This window comes from Pinus tabuliformis, chromosome 7 (genome assembly GCF_031772625.1).
Source record: "Pinus tabuliformis cultivar Carrire ecotype Pingquan chromosome 7, CPIR1, whole genome shotgun sequence".
NCBI lineage: Eukaryota > Viridiplantae > Streptophyta > Pinopsida > Pinales > Pinaceae > Pinus > Pinus tabuliformis.
Window position 1 is genome coordinate 592,022,207 of NC_142293.1, and position 24,086 is coordinate 592,046,292.

The 24,086-nt window shown below is 41.5% G+C and overlaps 1 protein-coding gene across 1 annotated transcript in view; it reads right to left on the bottom strand.

The window, feature by feature from the left end:
• Positions 1-600: 600 nt before the first annotated feature.
• LOC149248820 (protein RRP6-like 3) overlaps positions 601-24,086 on the bottom strand; it is a 301,074-nt gene continuing 277,588 nt past the window's right edge. The window contains exons 11-12 of the mRNA XM_089458557.1: positions 1,095-1,181; positions 601-1,005 (exon numbers count right to left, since the gene is read on the bottom strand). Coding sequence (XP_089314683.1) covers positions 1,127-1,181 — 55 coding nt within the window. The 3' untranslated portion in view covers positions 601-1,005; positions 1,095-1,126. The remainder of the gene's footprint in view (positions 1,006-1,094; positions 1,182-24,086) is intronic.

Consider the following 24,086-nt stretch of genomic DNA (forward strand, 5'->3'; position numbering starts at 1 on the left):
TTTGATATATTCACCTTTACATGGTATATATATGAGCAAACTTTGCATATTTTGTGTCTATTGGTTTGGAATCATGGTTTTAAATCTTAAAAATAGTTTTTTCCAATAAAAAATAATTATTTCATGTGTTTTTTTAAAACAGGTTCATTGAGATCTAACCAGTCCCGATTTGACCGGTTCCAGTTTGAAACCCGGTTTATTAGGTGGACCGATCTGGTCACCGATTCTGGTGTTTAAAACTATGTTGTGGACCCACCCATACTTATCCAAAAAAGAGAAAAAAAACTATGAAGGAAATGACATCTCCCTAAGGGTAGGTTACTTTAGTATTTCTGATGGCCTACAGCTACTTGGCCTCATCCCAATGAGTTTTATTATTACAGTTGGATGTTGAAGGGGACGTTATTTACTTAATAACCTTTATGAATTTTTGGTTTTCTGATATTCACAAGCACAGATACTTATGCCTCTTTGTTACCCTAGAACCTTTAATGGTGGCCGCTTTTTGCCATCTACTTTTTCTGTAAAATGCTAGTTGTACATATTGTTATATTATCTGGAATATCAATACATTTTTTTTTATGAAAAAGGAAATAGAGATTTCTGCAAGAGAAATTTCTGGGAAATGTCTATGAAACATTTCTGCAAGTGAATGTATTTTGTTTACATAGGTTAAACTGGTGCAGAAACTTTAGTCATGCAACATGCATTCTATATGTTTAGTCATTGACTTGTTAACATGGATACAATATTGAGGGCAGTCGAAATGAGGGATTCCTTTACGCTGCTTAAAGAATTGGGGTATCTTCACAATCTTAAAACTGGATAAAAATGAATTGAACTTTGGTGTTCCTTGATATAAAGACTAGCTCTGGATTTTGGTTCTAACATACTGTAGATCAATAGGAATTGATCTGTTTGCTTCTTGAAATTTGCAGTCAGTGTCATCTCACATCTAGCTTCAGCACATTATATTCGAACCCATAACTACCTACAAAATCATCACTGAAAAGAAAAACAATGATCAGTGGCAACTTGGCAAGCTATAAGTATGTCAGAAAATAGTCCTAAATCCGTGCATTTTAGATGTATACCTGGCATATTTGTTTACTTTTCACTGGACACATTAGTTTCTCTTGGAAGGATTGTAAACACTATATTCACCAAATTCACGCCGTCCACTGCAAAATCATGTGCACTTGTATCATTCAAGAAGATTTTCACATGTCTGTTATATCTAGCTACATTGCAAAAGAATGGATATGTTCAAGAATTTTCTGGAATTATATATGAAATGACAAACAAGAATGATCTCAAGCTGAGTGATATACAGAATATCATGAGATATACACTTGTGTTGCCCCCTCAAGGGAACTACTTCCAAACCACTCTCTCAAGGTTGTTATGATGCTGCTTGGATCAGCTCTCCTCCTCATATCTGCCAATTCAAAGCTGTTCTTCCAGTTCTTCCAACAGATAAATGATAGTCTAGCCTTCTTACATCATCCGTAAGTTCTTTCAGATGATTCTACCATGGGATATCAATTCCTATGCCTTACTCCTAAGATGTTATGTGCACACTCGCAGATGATACTTCATGCATAATGATGTGCTATGATTTCATGTGTGGGTTTCTTGCTTAGATGTGGTGTGATCACTGATGGTTTTTAGCCTTCTTGTAAAAATAATAAACATTGGGTACGATCTAATAACGTCTTAAAATAAAGATTTTATTATATTGTCTCATCTACCACGAGGAACATAATTGTCGTTAAAAAAGCATTGTCATGATTTATGCCAACTCATACTACTGGTGATCTAGATGAGTAGCATACCACATATCCTAACATACTTAAACTTAACATTATCCATCATTTCCCTTTCACTACAAACCCATTCATAAAAAGAGACCATATTATGTTTTAACTTGTCAAAAATGTGATCCAGCAAGGTTTAAATGGAACAAACTCAAGAATATTGTAAGCCAAATTCAAATAAAGCCAAAAAAGATGATCTCCCTTTCGAAAGCTTGCAAGTACAAAATATGATTATTCCTAGAAGCTCCCTTTTAAAGGCTTACATGTACAAAAGATGAAAATTCCTAGCTCAAAAAGGCTAGTTGGAATAGCAATAGACCTTAGACATCATTATACATGACTTTTAAGGTCAAAACATATTAGGTTTCCCTTCCTTTTTTCATTAATTATTTATCATTTTACCTATTTCTAACCAAGAGACTAGGAAATACTTTATGTCCTAGGAATTGACACATGTAAGTAGTCCCACCACGGTAAACTTAGGCAAGTTATAAAATTATCTATGTTAAGATGTTATTAAAAGAGAATTATTTACTGTGAAATTGCCTAACGACTTGTTTTGAAGTTCAATGCATCATTATAGGTGGGCACCCTGCATTAGGAACCATGTACTATGCCTTAGGTGCCATAACATTGCATTGGGATCCATGTTTCTATATTCAGCCATATCTACCTATATTGTGATCTGTGCCACTCTTCTCAAGATTTGTGTCATGCATTCAAATCCATGACCACACCATAAACAATGATTAGGATGCCACATCATTGTTTTGTATATTTTTCAGCATGAGGAGCATGCATGAGCCACTTAGAGGAATATTCTCATATGTGTGGGTGGTTAGTGGTGGTTATGAGGTGATCTTAGCACACATTTTGAGAGTGGCCAACTTGACGGGTAGATATCTTTTCACATAGTGCCCAGAATTGCCATATCAGCACCATCGAATGCAAAATAACCACAAGATTCCCAAAATTTAGACATAACAGAAAAACAGGAAAAAATTGACCAAATTATGATGATGCTAAAATTGCCACACATGCGGGTTATTAGAACATTTTGTGGAGCACCCCTCTTCTCTTTGACTAGTGCACTCACTATTGAAATTTGGTCGCTCGGAAGGTATTTCTGAGTGGAAAAGCCCTTGAGAGCTTTGTAGTTTTGAGTTTGTGGTTTTGGACCCATAGGAGCGGGCTTGAAACCCAAGAAACTGAATTTAATAAATTTAATTTAATTTTGAGTCATGTAGGCGCAGATCGGCCAGTAAGGCCAAGAGACATGACCCCTGGGGTTTCACATCCCTTGGACAAGTATATAGAAGCCAAAGGAGATGTTAGTGGGCATCAAGTGAGAAGGACTTCACTTGTGCGTGGAGGCTAGAAGGACTTAGCCTAGGCAGCAAGGAGTCGCAACAAGCTGGAAGAGGCCGAGTTAAGGAGTCTGTTAGCCAGCAAGGGCCTGAAGCATCTGAGTTAAAGGGTCTGATCTATGGAGGAGGGTTGAAAGCCCTTGGAGGACGGTTGAAAGGGCTATTTGGATAACCAAGTGTAGGGTCGCAACTACTGGGAGGAGGATCAAGCCCTAGCAAAGGGTTGGCCAATGGTTTAAGGTCAATGACATCCCTAGTTAGGGTTGGCCGCAAGGCTAGGAGGCCTAGAACAACAGACAATGGTTGGCCGCAGGGTTGGAAGACCTAACCGAGGCCTAAAACAACAAACAGTGTCAGAAGTGGAGGACCAACTAAGGCTAAGTGTTGAGACAAGGAGGGATGAGAGGCTTCTTGGCAGTTGTTCAGGAAAGCCAAGAGCCTGAAATAGTAGAAAAAGGGTTTATTGAAGTGAAACAAACGTAAGCAAGGTCTATAAGGTGCCAAGGAGGGTGGGTCAAGGCCTACACAAAGCTGGACAAAGGTCATGGAGTAGGCTAAGTTGATAAGGAGGTCTGTATAGAGGCATCACAGGCCTAGGTGCAGCTTGTTGTGGAAAGGAAGGTAGGTCGAGGCCTACTCAGGTTAGTCGAAAGCAAGAAGAGGACATATCACAACTTGGGTTAAGGCAAGCCACAAAGCTAGCAAAGGTTGAAAAGGAGCTTGAGGGTTACAACATGGCTAGAGGAGCAGTCCGCTAGTGAAATCAGGGAAACTGAGGCTGGTACAATAGGCCAAGGGCAGATCAGGATGCAGAAGGTTGGTCGAGTGTTAGGACAGTGCTGGTAGAAGTCTGGTGAAGACTTAGGATTTGGCTACAGGTCTAAAGGAGAAGACCTAGTGGTAAAAGAGGATTTTATAGGACTGGTTGCCAAGGACAACAATAGCAAGTACAATTGTATATTCATTGTTTTGTATGTTAAGTAGATGAGAGCCTAAGGGACTAGGCCCCAGCCCTAGTTGTATTAGTCAAAGCACAGACTTGTATTATGGCATTGTACTCGGGTTTATAAAAAGCCATGATCCTTGGTATGGTAGCCCTAATGTTTTCTTATTGAAGGACTAACAAGGAACATGTTTTGGGCCATAAATAATGTGTGTTGTTATCGAACTCATTATTGTTATATTCTGTTGTGCAAAGTTGTTTAAATTTGGGCATCTCTAGTGTGTTTATGTAACTTAGCTAAGGCATAGACCAGACCTAGGGTGCATGGAAATTCCAACATGGTATTAGAGCCACTTTGTGTTGAAAATTTGGTAGCTTTAGTCAGTATTTTCATTGGCAAAGCGAAGGAAAATTTATGAATTTCTATGTTGACCAAGTTGGCATCACTTGGTCAAGTCAACCCTTCTTTGAATGGGTTTGAGCCTATGGTCAAAACCCTCCTCCAAGCACAATTATAAATAGACGTTCGTCAACCTCACTTTGCCATCTCATCAACTCATCAAATCAATCTGAAGCAAAGAAATTCGTCCACATGTGCGAAGGAGAAAAGAAGAAGAATAGTTTTGCGTTGACCAACCTTATTATCTTATGTTTGACTAGAATTGACTTGGGATTGATTGCTTCTATTAGACCAAGACTTTGACTGGTTTTGGAGGTCGAGACCTTTTATGGTTCGTTGACTGAAGTTGACCAAATATTTGCTCCTGTTCTGGCTCATTGACTGCAAGTTTGTTGGGGCAACTCAGAGATTTGACTGGGCTCATTGACTATGATTTGGCTGAATTTCAACCTCCTTTGTTCAGCGACCTCAGGCCGAAATTTGGCCCATTCGTTAACAACTTGACTTTGACCAGGGTTGACTATTTTTCTCTCTCCTTTGATTGGTTTGACTTCACAAATATTAAGGTTAGAAAATTGGAATCTTGTTTGGAATAATCTAATGTACATTTGATGAACTGAATTCTCTCTCATAAGGCAAGATTGTTGGGTTTTCCCCTTGTGGGTTTTTCCCTAGCTACTAGCCTAAATTTTGATGTCTCATCTCCTTTCTCATTGTTTATTGTGATCTCCATTGCTCTATTGAAGAAAGTGAATGGATGAAATTTTTCATGTATAATTGCTTAATGATTGGAATGCTATAAGAAGACTAATTTATTGAAGAAGGTAACTAGTGTCAGGCTTCATAATTGTATTTGAGTCAAAATGTAATGGATTTAACAAAAGAAAGAGAAAGAAATTTTATTATAAAAGAAATTGACTTATTAAAGCATGGATTTCATGCTTGGGTCAATGGTTAATAGGTCAAAGCCTCCATTGCAGGCTTCTAGGGTTTGTGTCAAGAGTCATTGTCCTTGTCATTATGTAATAGACCCTTCTTGGGCTTCTTGAGTCAAGAAAGAAATTTATTTTAGTGTAAAATAAGTCATTTAGGCCTCCTCCACCAAGTCGGCCTCAAAGAAGGACAAGTCGACCTCATCAAGGGAATTCGACCTCATGGAAGCAGTATAAAAAGAGGGAGCTTGATTCATTTGGAGACACACTCACTCAAGTTCGATAGTTGGAAGCTGTAAAAAGGTGCAAAATTCAAGGAAGGAGGAAAACTAGTGAAGGAGAAGGAAGTCTTTGTCAAGCAAAAGAAGTCAAATCTTCTCTCTTTGTCTCACACATGCGAAGGATCTGAAGTTGGAGGAGGGTTGAAGTTGCAGACTTGAACCTAGGCCAAAATTTTGAAGCAGCAAGGCCAAAATTCTATCTTTGATGCAGTATTGATGCAGTGTTGTTGCAGTTGATCTTTGAAGTTTGAAAGGACAGTTTAAGCGCTGACTTGGTGGAGGAGGAAGGTCTTTCGGTTAGGTCTAAGGTCTTGGTCTATCTCAATTTGAATTTGCTAGAAGAGTTTGACTGGATTTTCCCCTATAGAGGGGTTTTAGCCCTGGCTGAGTGCCTACATCTAGTGTTGTTGATCTTCATGTTTTGATTTGATAATTGCTTGATGAAAAGAAGAACATAAAGAGAAATTAATAAAACTACAAGAATATCACATGTAATTATCAATATAAGAAAATATGTCTACCTTTCTGATTTTGTAACATAATTGCATCATTGGAAGTAGTTATCAGATTGAAAAATTGTACTAGTCTTGATTACACTAGAAAATCAACACGGTACCAGAGCTTTGGTGAATGGAAAGGCATTGAGATCATATTGAAGAGCACTGAGAGCACTTTGAAGGGCACTGGGATTCTACATCTTTTGTTTTTGATTGGTCATCTTCATCATAAATCCCTCCATAAAGACAGAGAACAAGCTTGAAGGAGCCTACAAATTTCAAGGCATGGAAGGCTAGAATTGACCTAGTATTTACAAGGCATATGGTCTTGGGTATTGTATTGGGAAAAGTTACTGAACCAGCTAACCAAGCAGGAAAAGACAAGTTTCAGGAAGATGACATCTTGGTTAGGAGCATCATTGTCGAATCTATTAGGGAATGTCTAATTCCCAATATTGTTGATCACAAATCCTCCAAGGAGATGTATGATTCCTTCATTAGATTGTACACCATCAACAACATCAATCAATCTATAAGTTTAAGGGGTCAACTTTGTGAGATGAAGATTACAAAGAATGATATTGTAGCATCATACTTTGTAAGAATATCTCAAATAATAGATCAACCCAATGTTATTGATGAAGAAGTATCCGACAAACAATTGGTAGTCGTGGCTATGAGTGGTTTTCCTGAATCTTGGGATCCTTTTGCAGCAAGCATTAGTGGAAGAGAAACTGCTCCTTCTTTTGAAAAGCTATGGGTTGCTTGCACTCAACAAGAATCAAGGCTCCTATCCAAAGGCAATATTTCTAATCCAGGTGAAGATTCTCAAGATTTTGCAACTCACTCAAGGAATAACAAAGGTAGAAGAAACTTTGGAAGATTTCAAAGAAGTTCTGGTAGAAGACCAAATTCAAGACCTACTCCAAGATCTGCTCCAAGAAGGGGACTTGCTCCACAAAGAAGACCTCCTCCTCAAGATAGAAGAGACATGACAAATGTAAAGTGCTTCAATTGAAAAGCATATTGTCATTATGAAAATGGGTGTCCTCAATGGAATGATTATCAAAGGGAGGATTATAAAGGAGTGATTATCATAAGAATGGTGATCAAAAAAGGAAAGGGAAGCATCATGCTTTTGCAACTGACCTTGATCAATCCTCACATAAGCGGAAACCTAGAAAGAGAGATTCTGATGATGAATATTCATTTTATTTTGCTTTCACATGTTCCATTGCAGGTCATGATGAGATATGGTTGGAACACGATGATGCATCTAGGCACACGACTGGAAGCCAATATCTCAAAGAGTTGAGCTTGGAGACAATGGCAAATACTAAGTCAAAGGCATTGGCACATCATCCTTCCAACTGGAATCAGGAGGTAATGTATCTATTAACAATATTTTATATGTTCCTAGTTTGAAGAAGAATTTGTTGTCCATTTCATATCTTGAAGACAAAGGGTATGGAATTGCATTTTTTGATGGAAAAGTTCTAATATGGAAGGACTCCTCTTTTGAATCTGCCAAAGTCATTGGTGTATGAATTGGAGGCCTATATCGTCTCCTTGGTCAATCTATTCAAGCCTTGTTACACAACAACACTAATCTTTGAGAGCTATGGCATTGAAGGTATGCTCATGTTCATTATAAAGCCTTGTCTAGAATGAAATATTTTGTTAAAGGTGTAACTGAAATCAAGACTAAGCATGATGGAGTTTGCACAGGATGCGCTCCAAGGAAAAATGTCGAAGGAAGATGTACTAGCAGTGATAGTGGATCGAAAGGAATCTTGGATTGTGTGCATTTTGATGTTTGTGGTCCTATGTCCAACAAATCCCTGGGTGGTCATTTGTCTATGCACCTTCATTGATGATTACTCTTATAAAACATGGATTTATTTCTTGAAATACAAGGATGAAGTATTTGAGAAGTTTTGGGAATTGAGAATGAGAATGTCAAACCAATCAAAGGAGAATGTCCTTTCAAACCAGTCAAAAGAGAATGCTTTCTTCATCAATCAAGTGAAGGACAAGAAAAAGAAAGCAAGCAAGGGACTACAAGGAAGAACGAAGACGAGTTTTTGGGTTTTTGCACTCTCTCTCTCTGTCACGTGCAAAGGAAAGCTAGGGTTTCTACAAAATTTATGCCTAAGTCTTAAAGTTGCAAGGAAAGGGTCGAAGTTGGAAGAAGATAAGTCAATTTAGTCTCCTACAAGTCCTAGAAGAAGAAGCAGCCCAAACGAAGGAAGGAGGAAACCTTAGAAGCACTAAATTCTCCCACACGTGCAAAAGTTACAGCTGTTGCAGGGGCCGAAAATTTCAGACCTGTAGTGAGGGCCAAAAATCTAAAGCTGGGGATCGAAGTTCAACAATTGGAAGAGATTTAACTTGGTTTGACTTGGTAAGAAGCAACACATCCTCTAGAAGGTTTGACTTGGTCTTGGAAGGGTTATGGTCTTGGTTTAGAGGCCTTGGAATTCGTCATTTGAAGAATCTATAAGAAGAGAAGAGATTTGTGGGTTTTCCTCTCAAGAGGAGAGGTTTTGACCCTGAATCTGTGTCCGTGTATACTATTGATCTTCATCTTTTAGTAGTTGTTTGATGATAAGAACAACATAATAATAAGAAAAGAAGCTAATAATCAAGAAAAGTAAAAGAACATCACAAGCAGTGATGAAGTCTAAGAAAAATCACCTAGCTCTATTGATTTCTCAACAGAAGGAACAAGATTTTAAGGTCTCACAATGAAGGAGAATATGTATCCAAGGAATTGATTGCTTTCTGAACAGATGCAGGAATAAAGAGGGAGCTGATAGTTCCCTGCTATCCTCAACAAAATGGAATTGTCGAAAGGAAGAATAAGACTATTATGGAAGTTGCCAAGGCCATGCTTCATGATCAAGAGTTGTCGATGTTTATTTGGGGAGAAGCTTCAAAGATAGTTGTTTATGTTCAAAATGGATGTCCACACCGAATCTTGGACTACAAGACTCCTAAAGAAGTTTTCACAAGTGAGAGACCCAATTTTGAGAATTTGAGAATCTTTGGTTTGTTAGTTTTTGTAGCATCGGATGTGTTCTAGCCACAAAATTTGGTGGAAAGACTAGAATACATAAGATCTCCAAAACCCAAAATCATTTCTGGAAATTCAACCTAGAGATGGCTTAATTATATTATTAGCCAATTTTTAAATATTTCCTAAGTCTAGACTTAGCGAATATGGTTAATTAATCAGAATGAAATAAGTCAAGGTGTGAATCATCTAGAAACTCACACGGATCGACTGCAAGATGATCCTAGCCATTGATTAAGTTTTAATCTTGGTTGTTGGTGCTCCAACAATGGATTATAAGAGGAAGTCGATGGGCACTTGGAGAATATACCAATGCAGACACTCAGTGATCTAGGTAGACCAATTTTGTAGTAGTAGCATAATTAAGCAAGAGGATTCGAGCTAGAGATTGAGTAGCAAGTGGCAGAGGAGTGAAGCAATATTCCAGTGGAGGTTCTCAGTGTCGGAAGAGTCAGATTGAGGAAGTGTGAGTTTACCAAGAGGAATTGCACAGGCAGCAACAGCAAAGCAATTTGATCTAGCTAGAGGAGCAGTCGATTTAGTAGTTGGTGGTCGGGATTTTGATCAAGAGGACCAATGGATCAGTTCCAGGGTCAGAGAGAAGCAGAGTTGTAGATTTCAAAAGTTTCCAGAGGCAACAACAACAAGGCTTGCCCAAGCATTGCGCAAAGGTTGACGCAGAAGGCAGCAGGAATTGCTGAGGGGTCAGTCTTGGGAGCTGAAATCAACTACATGGTGAGGAAAAAACCTCAGAATAATATTTCCAGTGATTCTCTCAGATTGGATTGCCAGTTTGGCATCCAAATTATTGTACTCAAATTTGCTGCTGAAGAATAATTATAAAATCCTCATCTGCTGCACCAGTTTTCCCAAGTTGGGTTTTTCAGGGGACAACTGTCCAAAAATAATGGTGTCAAAATTCTTGTGTCTATGCTAGAATTTTTCAATTTTCAGTGTTTTGCTTTGCGCAATACTTTTATGGTGAAAATTGCAGTTGTGATTTTATTCATTGTTTGTTGTAGCAAATAAACTGCATAATTAAATTTACAGTTAGGAGAATAATTTCCAATTAGTGCAATTGATCAAATTTTCACATGGTATCGAAGCGTAAGTGATCAGTCGAGAAGTTCAGTAGCAGAGAAAGGAATTTCATTGTTCAAAGGGAGCAGTAGATCGAAATTCCCAAAGAGACTACGCAGATCCCAGGACAGGCAGTTAGAATTGCTAAGGCAGGAGTTCAATTTTTCATTGCAGGATTGGCACAAAAATTCAATTTGCCCAGTACAACAGTCAGAAGGAGCAGAAATAGCTCAGATTTTCACCGAGAAGATTTTTGGTTGGACGCAGAGGGTTTTGCAGCAGTTTGGAGTTGCAGAATCAATGTCGGATGGAAAGAGGAATAGCACACTGTAAATTCTCCAGTATGACCATGGACATAATTGACATTTAGGAGGCTTAAGATTTGTCTTCTAGGTTGGAGGACCAATTTGCTTGCTTGTTAGGATCAACTTCACAGGGTGTCTGATATATAGATTGTGGAGCATTAGCTCATATGACAGGGGTTAGAGAATATTTCTCTAGCTATAATGAGGAGCAGATGGACTTCCAGATTACGATGGGAAACATAACAAAGTGTACTCCAGTAGGAAGAGGTACCATCGATTTTCAAAGGGACTCAGGAGCAAGCACCAGCTCTATAGATGTATTGCATGTGCCAAGATTGAGTATGAACCTAATTTTAGTATCTCAGTTACAGGACAAAGGCTACGATATCCACTTCGTAGGGAAGAAAGTGTTTGTAAAGCGCTCAAGCTAGAAGAGGCTACGACAGATTAGAGTTCTAAGCAACAGATTATACAAGTTGCAACTCGACTCTCCAATGGCACTAATAGGCAGTGACAATAGTAGTGGGAAGGAATTGAATGACTTATGGCATAGAAGAATGGGACATCTACACCATGCAACACTCAAGATGCTCAAGGAAACAGTTACAGGGGTTCCAGAACTTAGCACGAAACACGATGATGTGTGCAGAGGATGAGTAGTTGGGAAGTATGCTAAGGCAACATTCCCAAGAAGTGACAACAAAGCAGATGGCGTGTTGGGACTTATACATTCAAATATTTGTGGCCTGATGTCCACTAGAGCTCTCAGTGGTGTCGAATACTTCGTCACCTTTATTGATGACCATTCCAAGAAAACATGGATCTACTTCTTGAAGACCAAAGATAAGGTCTTCGATTGTTTCATAGAGTTTAAGGCTCGCGTCGAGAATGTGATAGGGAAGAAGATCAAAGTGCTTTGCTCAGATAATGGTGGAGAATATATTGATAAAGACTTCACAGATTTTTGCGTGAAAAAAGCCATCAGAAGAGAATGCACAGCTCCATATAATCCACAGCGAAATGGGGTAGCAAAGCGAAAAAACAAAACCATAGTTGGGGTTGTAAAAGCTATGTTGTATAACCATCATTTTCCCAGGTTTTTATGGGCAGAAACATGTAACACAACAGTGTATATTCAAAATAGGACTCCTCATAGAGAATTGGGGAAGAAAACGCCAGAAGGGGTCTTCACAGGGAAGAAGCCAGAAGTTAGTCACTTCAGGATCTTTGGTAGCGTTGCTTCTTGCCACGTGCCACATGAAAAGTGTACCAAATTAGATCAGACTAAATAGAATGGGTTTCTCATTGAAGGTATACAGGATCTAAATTCCTAACAGTAGGAGGACTGTGGTGAGACAGGACGTGAAGTTCATGGAGAATCAAGGTTTCAGGAGATCTCGTGAGATGTGTGCAGGTGATCAGAATCAGTCAGCAGAAGCTCCTTTGGTCCAACCATAAGGGCAGCCAGTGAGACTAGAAGTAGGACAATCACAAGGATCGAGTACAGTGACTGGTACCAGTATTTCCTCAGGGGTGGGAGATTCGAGGAGTTCACAGCAGACAAAGCAACAAAGGCATGATGAGGAGGAGCTAGTTGAACCTCCCACAACTAGTGGTCGAGCCAGCAGAGAGGTTTGTCAGAGATTGAGAAATACTTAGGAGTTTAATAGAACTCCTAGGACAAACAAGAGATAGCGCAAACAACTTGACAAGTACCAAGCATTGTTGGCTCAAGTTGTAGAACCTTCCAGCTTTTAGGATGTCGCACAGCATCAGGTGTGGGTAGATGCCATGGTAGAAGAGTATAGCTCTATCATGACGAATGATGTTTGGGAGGTGGTGCCAAGGCCTGAAGATAGGTCAGTTGTAGGTTCTAGATGGATCTACAAGATCAAGTATGTTGCAGATGGTAGTGTGGAAAAGTACAAGGCTAGGTTCGTGGCAAAGGGGTATGCATAGAAAGAAGGGATAGATTATGAGGAGACCTTCGCTCAGATGGGATGGCAGATTCACCACATGGACGTCAAGACAACATTCTTGAACGGGTTGATAGAGGAAGAGGTGTACATAGAAAATCCAAATGGCTTCGCAACTCATGAGAAGCACACTCATGTGTGCAGACTGAAGAAAGCTCTATATAGACTCAAGCAAGCTTCCAAGGCATAGTATGGTCGGATTGACAACTACTTGCAACAGATGGAATTCGTCAAGAGTGACCTTTATTATTTGATGGTAGAGGGTGAGCCACTCATCCTAGTTTTGTATGTGGATGATCTCTTCTTGACAGGATCATCAGGGCTCATAGAGCACTGCAAGAGGAACCTGGCAGCAGAGTTTGATATGAAGGATTTGGGGTTGATGCACTATTTCCTAGGATTGCAAGTGTGTAATATTCCTAATGGAAAATTTTACAGTGATATTAAGAAAATCCATGCAAATACAAGTGCATGCAAAAAAATTCAAACAAACATTAGACATCCATAAGAATTACACAAAAAATGCTCCAAAACCAACCATTTTATTAATTCTTTGAGAGGGTACAATGTAAGAACAAGTGCACCTGGGCTTGTCAAAGCGAGTTAGACAATCCCAGGTGATGAAATGTTGCCCGAAAACAAGGAATTTGACCCCTCCTGAAAGGTATTGCACTGGCCCTAGAAATTTTGCACCGCTGGCTGACTTGGGACCACTGTTTGGTCTTCGAAATCTGCCCAAAAAATTCTGCCAAATTAAATTGTAGTTCCCCACCAAAAACCCAGAAAGGGTTTCCTCTAGTTATGATGCTTCAAATTTGAACCCAAATTCCCAGCACTTCTCCACTGCAAGTCAATTTTGACCAGCAGGAATTTTTGTCTTTACAGCTCTCCAAAACAATGGAAAATCTCCTCTAGGCACCCTTCTAACTCCCGCAAAACAAACTAGCTCCAAATCCCTCCAACAAAGACCACCCACAACAGCTCCATTCAAACACTGCGCAGGCTTGGGGCAATGTTGCGTAGGCCCTACAAGAGAAATTCATACTGATGAAGTGGTTTCCTTCTACTATTGTAATTCTCTTCTCTCCTCCAACAAATTTGACAAGGAATGTCCAACAACTTATGTGGTTACTAATTCCCGACACCAACTCTCCAAGGGACTGCGTAGCTTCTGGTTCTGTGCCCCAACGGAGCTCAGAAAATTCGTGGCACCTATGCTATGCCTCTACCTGCGTCCACAAGACAATGGTGATGACTTACTAGGGTGGCATTCGTAGTCCACCGAAGAAAGGGTGAGTTTCCTCCTTGGGAAACTCTATTGCTCAACAACACTTTGTGACTCAGCTAAATAGCTTGAGCAACAATAAAATGTGTCAAATGATCAAAAGCCCCTAAAATGAGGGCCTCACCTCCAATTTATAGCTAGCCATCCCTCATGCTCCTTGTGGGCTCCACCCATCAAATTCCATCTCTCACCCAATTTGAATTCCTCCAAGGGGTGCGTATTCCCTCGGAGTGGCCCCCACTCTCCACTTCCCATCGAATTTCTTGGCTTTTCTAATGTTTGGGGGTGGCACCTTTATAAATTTTCCTTTTTCACCCACTTTTCCTAAGTGTATATGCTAAATATTAATTAACTGCCAAAAATTGCAAAATTGAGAATTCCCTTAGCAAAATTGTTAATTGGGGACATGAGAGTCCTCCCTACCAAAAATTGTTTGTCGTCACGACGTCAAGCAATGCCTGAACAAGCGCGCCCTCTATCAGCATACCCAAATGGCTACTACAAACGATATCGGGGTCTCAAATGTGCCACTGAGTCATCCTTGTCCCCAACACTATCTGGAAGGGTCCCTCGATACTAGGACCACAAGTCATCTTGGTCAACATGAAGCACCCATTGCTCCACTCACTATCCAACCTGGTATAGGCACCTAAAGCCTCTGCATACCATCAGTAAAGAAAGCAACACGATCATATAAAGCCATGTCTGTCTCCCCGTGTAGTTGCTTTGCTAATTCATCCATCTCATGTACTCGAAGGGTGGGTACCCAAAGATACAATCTAACTCTTGTGGGGATATATCCTTGCCTGCGCAAGCTTCCCTTGAACTCCACTTGTTGGTCATCTCTCCATGCTGGTGAAGTCCCCCAAGCCAATAAAGAATCACTAAAATCCAATGGAAGGTCGGAATGATCTTCCCCTGTCAAACCTAGCTCACACGCAAAGGTAGTTCAACTGTCAAGTACTGTACTGCCAAGGTCCCAAACCCATCGCAAGAAGAAACTGTCTTGTAGACCCTGCAACACTCTAGTCACGTTTAACTGTCTCCTGCAACTCTCGGCCATAATATATGTGGTGATCGAGGTTATGCCCAACCTGCCAAGGGGACTCAGTAATGCCCGTGCCTATCACTCCATGGTTGGCCCCAATCCTGAACACCCATGTGTCAACCTGATAATGAACCGAATCACCAGCTATCCAGACCGTACTCACTAGGTAATGGAGTGTCCCCCACATTAACTGGATCCCTGGTTCCCATAACCATACTAGAGGTCCACAACTCCCACACCTCATGGGTTGCCGCTGCATAGGACTACTACCTATTAGAGCCCATCCGGTCTTCATCTCTGACCCCTGTATGTATACTATAGGTGGACCCCAAGTATCAGGAATATGTCCCAAGCATGCCAATCTGCCCTGCTCCTGCCAGACCATGTAGTGAAATCTACTATCCCAACTCCTGATGATACACCTGGACACTGCTCGGAGTCTAGGTACCCTCTTGTAGACAAAGTCTACCACCCATTGTCCCTTAGGCTCCTGTAATGCCTCAGACTATCTTGCCAAAAGTGCATGATCCAGCTTCCTCGCAATCGACTCCCCAAGTGTGAGATCAGGAGTGGAACCTATGCTACCTCAGCAACCACGCCATCCCTAAGCATGTATCTGTCAACTCGTCCCTCCACCAAATGTCTCAACTGGAGAGTCTCCTCCTCACCCATGACACGTGGTGTCACGTCCAACTTCCTAAGGTGGGCCTCCCATGTCCTGCTGCCTGAACGGAAAGCATCAAGCGGCAGAAACCAAATGCTCTGCAACCGTAAGCAACACTAGAGAGTGATGGGTGGGTAGGTCCCCAAGGGTATGATCAAGAGTCTGCAAGGATACCGAAGAGTAATCCTATGGATGTCCCTCTCTCTGCCTCACATCTGCTGATAACCTAACCAAAGACCTTTCTCGGCTAAACATGGTGTCCCCAGAAGCTCAACCGCATCATCATCAATCCAAGGCAAGCTGGACCCAACGGTACCCCTAATGTCCCTATCCATAAGTGTCCTTGGAGGTAATGCTCCAAGACACCACTGTGCCACTGCATACCACCAAGTATCCCCGTACTCCACAGCATGCCACTGTACCCTGCGGCTTATCCCTGTACACCACTAGATACCCCATGCAACTACTAGACCATCCTGTATCGTTTCGTATCTTGCCTGTGTCACTGTACCTAACACTCCCTGTGTGTACTCAGTGCGATGGGAGTCGCTCCTCCTACTCCACAACGCACACCAACATGCTACAACAAATAACCATGCATCTTTGTGCTCCTCTGTAGGCCACTGCTCGTCACTGTATGCTCCTACATATCCCTGGATGTCATGGCCTAAATTTGTGACAGTATGCGTCGGCCCACACCCGACTGTCATCATCACCTCCACCGTCGCATCATCATACCCTCCGATGAATGAATCTCCCCTCCAAATCCTCCTGGAGGGACCCGAGAAGTGAATCTCCCTAGGTACCAGTAGCGATGCCACCACTGCTCTGCTCCTCCGTGTCCTCTGTGCCCCACATAACTATGGAGAATCCCCAACCCCATACAAGGCACTGTCTGGTGGCCTGCCAATGCCACCTCCTCCGACAATCTCCTGCCAGAGTGTGTTGATTATCTCGTGACCCCACGCATAACCCGATGACCCATGGAGTTCCCTCACACACTGACTGGCCACTAGTGCTGACTGAAATTTCCCTAGCAAATGTGTGTGCTCGACCGTTGGGTCAACTATACCACCAATGCCATAGTCAATTTGCGTATCTGGCAAATGGTAGGTAGTCCCACCTGGATCCCAATGCCAACTTGGGCCTCCAGTATCCCCGATGCCTGAACATGCCTGCTGACTCTCACTCTGGCCTATAACCAACTCCATATGCCTAGCCCACTCCACTGAGTACCAACTCAGAATCTCTCGCCATCTGACCCCAAGGAAACGATCGAAAGCACAAACCCCCGTACACTGAACTAGCCCTCCAACCTGCGAACACTACACGCTGCGCAACTCATGTCGCCTCGTCTCGTCAGGCTGGTCAACACATATAATATGTCTAGGTAACTCCACCTCTCTCTCTCTCCTGTATAGAGGTAGCCTAGCAATGTTGCAAGCCCCATCTATATAGGACTGAAGAGAGCTATTGTCTGGAAGTATTGCAGCTCTGTTGACGGTTTGTGCATCTATCTGGTCTAAATCGGTGGCTAGCCCAAAAGATGACTTCTCGTCCTCCTCCACCATGGGCTCTACATGGGTCACAACCTACCCCTCCATGACCAACTCACGTCCCTTTATGTGTTCTCCATGCTGTTGTAGGTGGTTGTCGTTAGGGAACTTAGTCATGGCTCCGGGTACCTCTATGTCTCCTAGCTCCTCACCTAGGGACGACACCTCATCAACATATGGCTCTAGGGGTGTATGCTCTAGTCTCTCCACCAAGGTGTCAACTGGTGCTATCAAAGAAGTCTCCAACAATGGTGACTCCTGCGCCACACTGAGTATATCGATGTGCCCCTCAACATCTTATGTGTCCTCATGCTCAACCTCCTCCTCATGCCCCTGACATCTAAAGCCCGGTCTCCACCGGCAGAAACGCCCCTGATCTCACCCTCTAATTGCCCTCCTCTACAGGATGATCTCGTCCTTGACCCATGCTTCACCTCTGTCTCATCCATTAAATGAGGCATGGTAGGACAACCAAATTGGCCATACATATGGGTGTTCTATTACTAGGTTGTGCACGCATGCACATGGCTTCTCTGGTAGGTATGACTCAACGTCCCCACCATTTGTTGCATCCTCTCTACTATCTAGGACCTGTGGGTTTTGCCTCCTCAACTGTTGGTTCTATCTCATCAACTCCTCCACGATCCCTTGTGTACTCTCCCCTTTCTGCTTCATTGGATTGCCCATAAGTCCCCCAATCGTTATGCATGCATGCCCAAAATCTCCATGATCTTGCTAACTTCACCACAACTCGCCAAGATCATGCTCTGATACCACTGTAATATTCCTATTGGAAAATTTTACAATGATATTAAGCCAATTCATACAAATACAAGTGCATGAAAAAATGATTCAAACAGACATTAGACATCCATAAGAATTACGCCAAAAATGCTCCAAAACCAACCATTTTATTAATTCTTTGAAAGGGTACAATGTAAGAACAAGTGCACCAAGGCTTGTCAAAGCTAGACAATCCCAGGAGATGAAATGTTGCTCGGAAACAAGGAATTCGACCCCTCCTGAAAGGTATTGCACTGGCCCTAGAATTTTTGCAGTGCTAGCTGACTTCGGACCATTTTTTGACCTTCGAAAGCTACCCAGAAAATTCTACCAAATTAAATTTGAGCTCTCCAACAAAAACCCAAAAAGGGTTTCCTCTAGTTTTGATGCTCCAAATTTGACCCCAAATACCCAACACTTCTTCACTGCCACTGAATTTCGACCTACAAGAATTTATGTCTTTACAACTCTCCAAAACAGTGGAAACTCTCCTCTAGGCACCCTTCTAACTCCTGCAAAACAAACCAGCTCCAAATCCCTCCAAAAAAGACCACCCATAACAACTCCACTCAAATACTGTGCAGGCATGGGACAATGTTGCATAGGCCCTGCAACACAAATTCATACTAATGAAGTAGGTTCCTTTTGCTCCTGTAATTCTTTTCTCTCCTCTAGCTAATTTGACAAGGAATGTCCAGCAAATTATGTGGCTACTAATTCTCGGCACCAACTCTCCAAGCGACTGCATAGCTTTTGGTTCTACATCCTAGCTGAGCTCAGAAAATTCGTGGCACGTGTGTTATGCCTCTACCTGCCTCCACAAGACAATGGTGATGACTTCCTAGGGTGGCACTCGTAGCCCACCGAAGAAAGGGTGAGTTTCCTCATTGGGACACTCTGGTGCTCAACAACACTTTGTGACTCAGCGAAACAGCTTGATCAACAGCAAAATTTGTCAAATGATCAAAAGCCCCTAAAATGTGGGCCTCACCTCCAATTTATAGCTAGCCATCCCCCATGCTCCTTGTGGGCTCCACCCATCAAATTCCCTCTCTCACCCAATTTGAATTCCTCCAAGGGGTGCGTATTCCCTTGGAGTGACCCTCACTCTCCACTTCCCATCGAATTTGTTGGCTTTTCTAATGTTTGGGGGTGGCACCTTTATAAATTTCCCTTTTTCACCCTCTTTTCATAAGTTCATATGCCAAATATTTATTAGCTGCCAAAAATTGCAAAATTGAGAATTCCCTTAGCAAAATTATTAATTGGGGACATAACAAAGTGTGGCAAAAGGATGGGGAGATCATCCCTAACAGGGAAGATATGCTACAGATATTCTGAAAAGGTTCAGAATAAAGGATTGTAGACCCACGTCTACACCCATGATAACCAACTGGAAAAAGATAGATGCATCAGATGACAAGGATGTCGACCCCACCTTGTATAGATAGCTTATTGGGTCTTTCATGTATTTGGTCAACACTAGGCCAGATATTTGCATCGCATTCAATACCCTCAATCAGTTTATGGTAGAGCCGAAGAGGGTACATTGCACAGTAGCGAGGCATATTCTGAGGTATGTGCGTGAAACAGTCGAGTATGAATTGAGATATACTCGAGGGAATGACGTCAGACTATGTGGATTCACAGATGTAGATTCGGCAAACAGTTCAGTAGACAAGAAAGTACCTCCAGGTATCGCTTCAACGTTGGATTAGGGGTGTTTTCATGGTGCAACAGGAAGCAGAAGTCAATAGCACTGAGCTCTACAAAAGCTGAATACATGGCAGCTAGAACAGCGACGTGCGAAGCTATATGGCTTCGGAAGCTGCTAGTAAGCTTGTTGGCAGAGGATGGAGACAACCAGTGTCTATTGTGATAATCAGAGTTACATCAAGCTCTCTGAGAATCCAGTGTTTCATGACAGGTCGAAACATATAGATATTTGATGTCATTTCATCACAGATTGTGTACACTGTGGAGCAGTCCAACTATAATATGTTCCCACAAAAGAGAAGGTTGCAAATATACTCACAAAGCTATAAGGAGAGCTAAGTTCGACTATTTCAGAGAATAGATGGGTATGGTGGAGAACCAATTTCAGTAGCAGAGACAGATTATTTTGGATGCTTCTAAGTTGCAGTGGTTGCAGTTGCAGCAACAACAGATGAGAGAGAGTTGTAATGCAGATGCAGTATCAACAGCAACATAGATGCAGTATCAAAGTTGCACAGTGGTTGGTGGGCAACATGGCCAGACATCAGCAGCGTGAAAGGAAGTGATACAAAGACAGGGTGTTGTGGCAGAATGTGCAGCGATAGAAAGAACACAATCCTCGCTAAGAGGGAGTGTTGGATTTTGTACCATCGGATCTGTTCTAGCCACGAAATTTGGTGGAGACTAGAATACGTAAGATCTCTAGAACCCAAAAATCGTTTATGGAAATTCCACTTAGAGATGGTTTAATTAGATTATTAGCCGATTTTTAAATATTTCCTAAGTCTAAGCTTAGGGAATATGGTTAATTAATCATAATTATTTATGTCAAGGTGCGAATCATCTAGAAACTCACACGGATCGACTCCAAGATGGTCCTAGCCATTGATTAAGTTTTAATCTTCGTCGTTGGTGCTCCAACAGTGGATTATAAGAGGAAATTGATGGGCACTTGGAGAATATACTAGTGCAGATACTCAATGATCTACGCAAATTGATTTTCTAGTAACAGAGTAATACAGCAGGAGGATTCGAGCGAGAGATCGAGTAGCGGGTGGCAAAGGAGTGAAGTAGTATTTTGGTGGAGGTTCTCAGTGTTGGAAGAGTCAAATTGAGGGAGTGCGAGTTTGCCCAAACGGACTGTGCAAGGACCGTGCAAGCCGCAGTAACAGAGCAGTTCAATCTAGCTGGAGGAGCAGCCAATTCAGTAGTTGGTGACCTGGATTTTGATCAGGAGGACCAGTGAATCTGTTCCAGAGCCAAATAGAAACAAAGTTGTAGATTTCAGAAGTTTCCAAAGGCAGCAACAACAAGACCTGCGCAAGTAGTGTGCAGAGGCTGACACAGAAGGCAATACGAATCGCTGAGGGGCCAATCTCGAGCGCTGAAATCAACTGTGGGGTGAGGAAAGTTCCTCAAAATAATTTTGCCAGTGATTCTCTCAGATCAGATTGATATTTTGGCATCCAAATTATTGTACTTAGATTTGTTGTTGAAGAATAGTAATAAAACCCTCATCTGTTGCATCGGTTTTCCCAAGTTGGGTTTTTCCGGGGACAGTTGTCCAAAAAAACGGTGTCAAAATTCTTATGTGCTAGAATTTCTCAGTTTTCATATTTTTGTTTTCTGCAGTATTTTTATGGTGAAAATTGTAGTGTGATTTTATTCATTGTTTTCCATAGCAAATAGACTGCATAATTAAATGTACAGTTAGGAGAAAAATTTCCAATTATTGCAATAGATGAAATTTTCACATAGTTGTACTATTTATATTCATGGGCCCAAGGAGAAAAGAACAAAGTTGGAACCTTCCAGGAAGAAAGGAACTTTTGTTGGCTACAATGAAAATTCAAAGGGATTCAGGGCCTATATACCAAGACAAAATTCTATTGAAACTTGTAGGGATGATATTTTTTAGAAGGGTGTTGCTTTCTAGAAGTCCTAGGGATCACGCTTGGACTCTAATGATGAGATGCAGGTGGATCCAAAGAATGTGGAATCAAAATCTAAAGAACTTGAACCTATGGAACAAGATCCTCATGAAGAATCAGATGATCCACATGAATTTGTTGACTCACCAAGAGTCATTATACCTAAGACTAGAAAGAGACCTCCTTGGCTTGAAAGAACTTTGAAGGAAGTTGAACAACAAGTTGCACCTCATGGGACCTTCAAGGAAAGCAGGAGGTTGAAGAAGTATTCAGGTTAGGTTATGCAACCATAATGTGTAAGATCATTGAGTCTGATCCATCCACCTATGAAGAAGAAGTTGAGCATCAAGTTTGGAAAGATGATATGATTGAAGAAAACCAATCTATATTGAAGACTGATGTTTGGGATATCATGTCAATCCCTGAAGCGAAATTTGTTATGTCTTCCAAATGGATCTACAAAATGAAGCTAATGGAAGTAATGAAAAGTACAAGGCAATATTTGTGGCCAAAGGATTCTCCCAAAAAGAGGGAGTGCATTATTAAGACACATTTGCTCCTGTTGCCAGGTATGCTTCTATTAGATCTGTCATTTCCCTTGCTTCTATTATATGTTGGAAATTCCATCAAATGGATGTCAAGACTTCCTTTCTGAATGGAGTCATTGAAGAAAAAGCTTCTATTAAGCAGCGTCGAGGCTTTAAGATTCATGATAGAGAGACACATGTTTGCAAATCAAAAAACACCTTGTATGGGCTTAAGCAAGTTGCTCGTGCATCGTACTCGCAAATTGATAGCTATTTGTTGAGCCTTGGCTTCAAAAAGAGCAATGCTAATCCGAACAATGGGATCCTAAGGGACATCTACTAGACCAAATGATAACAATGGGACAAAGACCCGCTGACACCTTAGTCAGTGTCCCCTACTCTTTACAGACTTTCACCGATGGGAGGAATCCCACTATGTGAGAAATCACTTCAAATGATGTAATTAATGATAAGGTATTCAATGATTCCCAAGTCCCATTCAAAGGGGAGAGACTCAATTAGGGCTCAATGCTTCAAGAGAAGCTAATGGCTCTCCAAGAATGACCTATATCGATGACCAAGACCTAGGGTTAGGGGTATTCAATAATGACAAGAATGCCTTGTTGATTTGTGTAGCTTGGGAGGTACTCCAAGTGCTAGGGTTTAGGGTTTGGAGGACAAAGCACCACAAGGGCAGCTTGTGGGCTTGGAACCTAAGTGTGGGATTTTGACACCCATCGTGTTTTGGGGCAAAACCATGATGGATTCATGGTATGTGATGGATGAGGATGATAGTTCTCGGAAGGACTATTCCAACGCATCGGAAATCATCCACATCCAAGTTGTTGTTAGAGAGATATGAATTTTTGAAGTTGACTAGTAATTATTGGTTGTCAAGTAGGCCGACTTGAAGAGCCAATGGATGTGTCACTTCAAATGTGATGTTGATCCCTTCTTTCTGGTATATATAGAAGGTGATATGGAGTCATTTTAGGCATCCATATTGTGCAACACATACATTGGTGAACAACTCATTGGAGAAGAAGATTTGCTGAATTAGCCGCAGCAAGGAGAGGCAGTCTAGCGTGGGTGAAAGAGGGTTGTTTTAGGGCTTGTTTCAGGGTGACCAAGGGCTGGAAGGTAGGCCGAGTACCTTGTTGGAGGGCTGAGGAAATATGGGTCTGTTTGAGGGTTGTTTTGGAGGTCATATGGTGGTTGGGAACTCTGTCTTAGTAGGCTGTAAGAGCTAGGAGTTACTTGTGGTAGGTTGCGGGCCCTAACCCCACAGAAAGACAATTGCGTGGGACTATTTTGGGGTTGGTTTTAGCCCTAATTAACAATGTGGAGGTAGAGGATTCCAATGTTGCACGAAGCGGAAGCGTTTTTTGAAAGCGGGGACGCCGAAGCATCATTTTCCAAAAATCTAGGAAGCGAAGCATCAGCAGAAGTGTCTGCTATATATATATATTTTTGCATTTATACTCAAAACAAACATCCCAAATACCAAATTAATTGTAGAAGACATGAAAACATGCATATTTTTGCATAAATCAAGATATATATATCATCCATTGTACATTAATGATCTAGACTCTAGATTCTTCTCCTCTTGTCTAGCCTTTGCCTCTACCTCGATTGTCTAGGGATATTAGTCAACATTGCCCAATTTTGATCAAACTACCTAATTCAAGACTTAAAATATGGTAGAAAAAGCTTAACATGTTTGATCGATGATTTTGACTTGGTTGAAAGGTAATTTTTTGCTAAGGGCGTGCCGCGTGACAAAAAAGTTCAACAATTAACACCACCAACACTAGGGTACATATAGGGCTTGGTGCTCTTGATTAAATGCTAATCGCATACCTTCATACTTGATATAATCTAATGAAATGCCAAAATCCC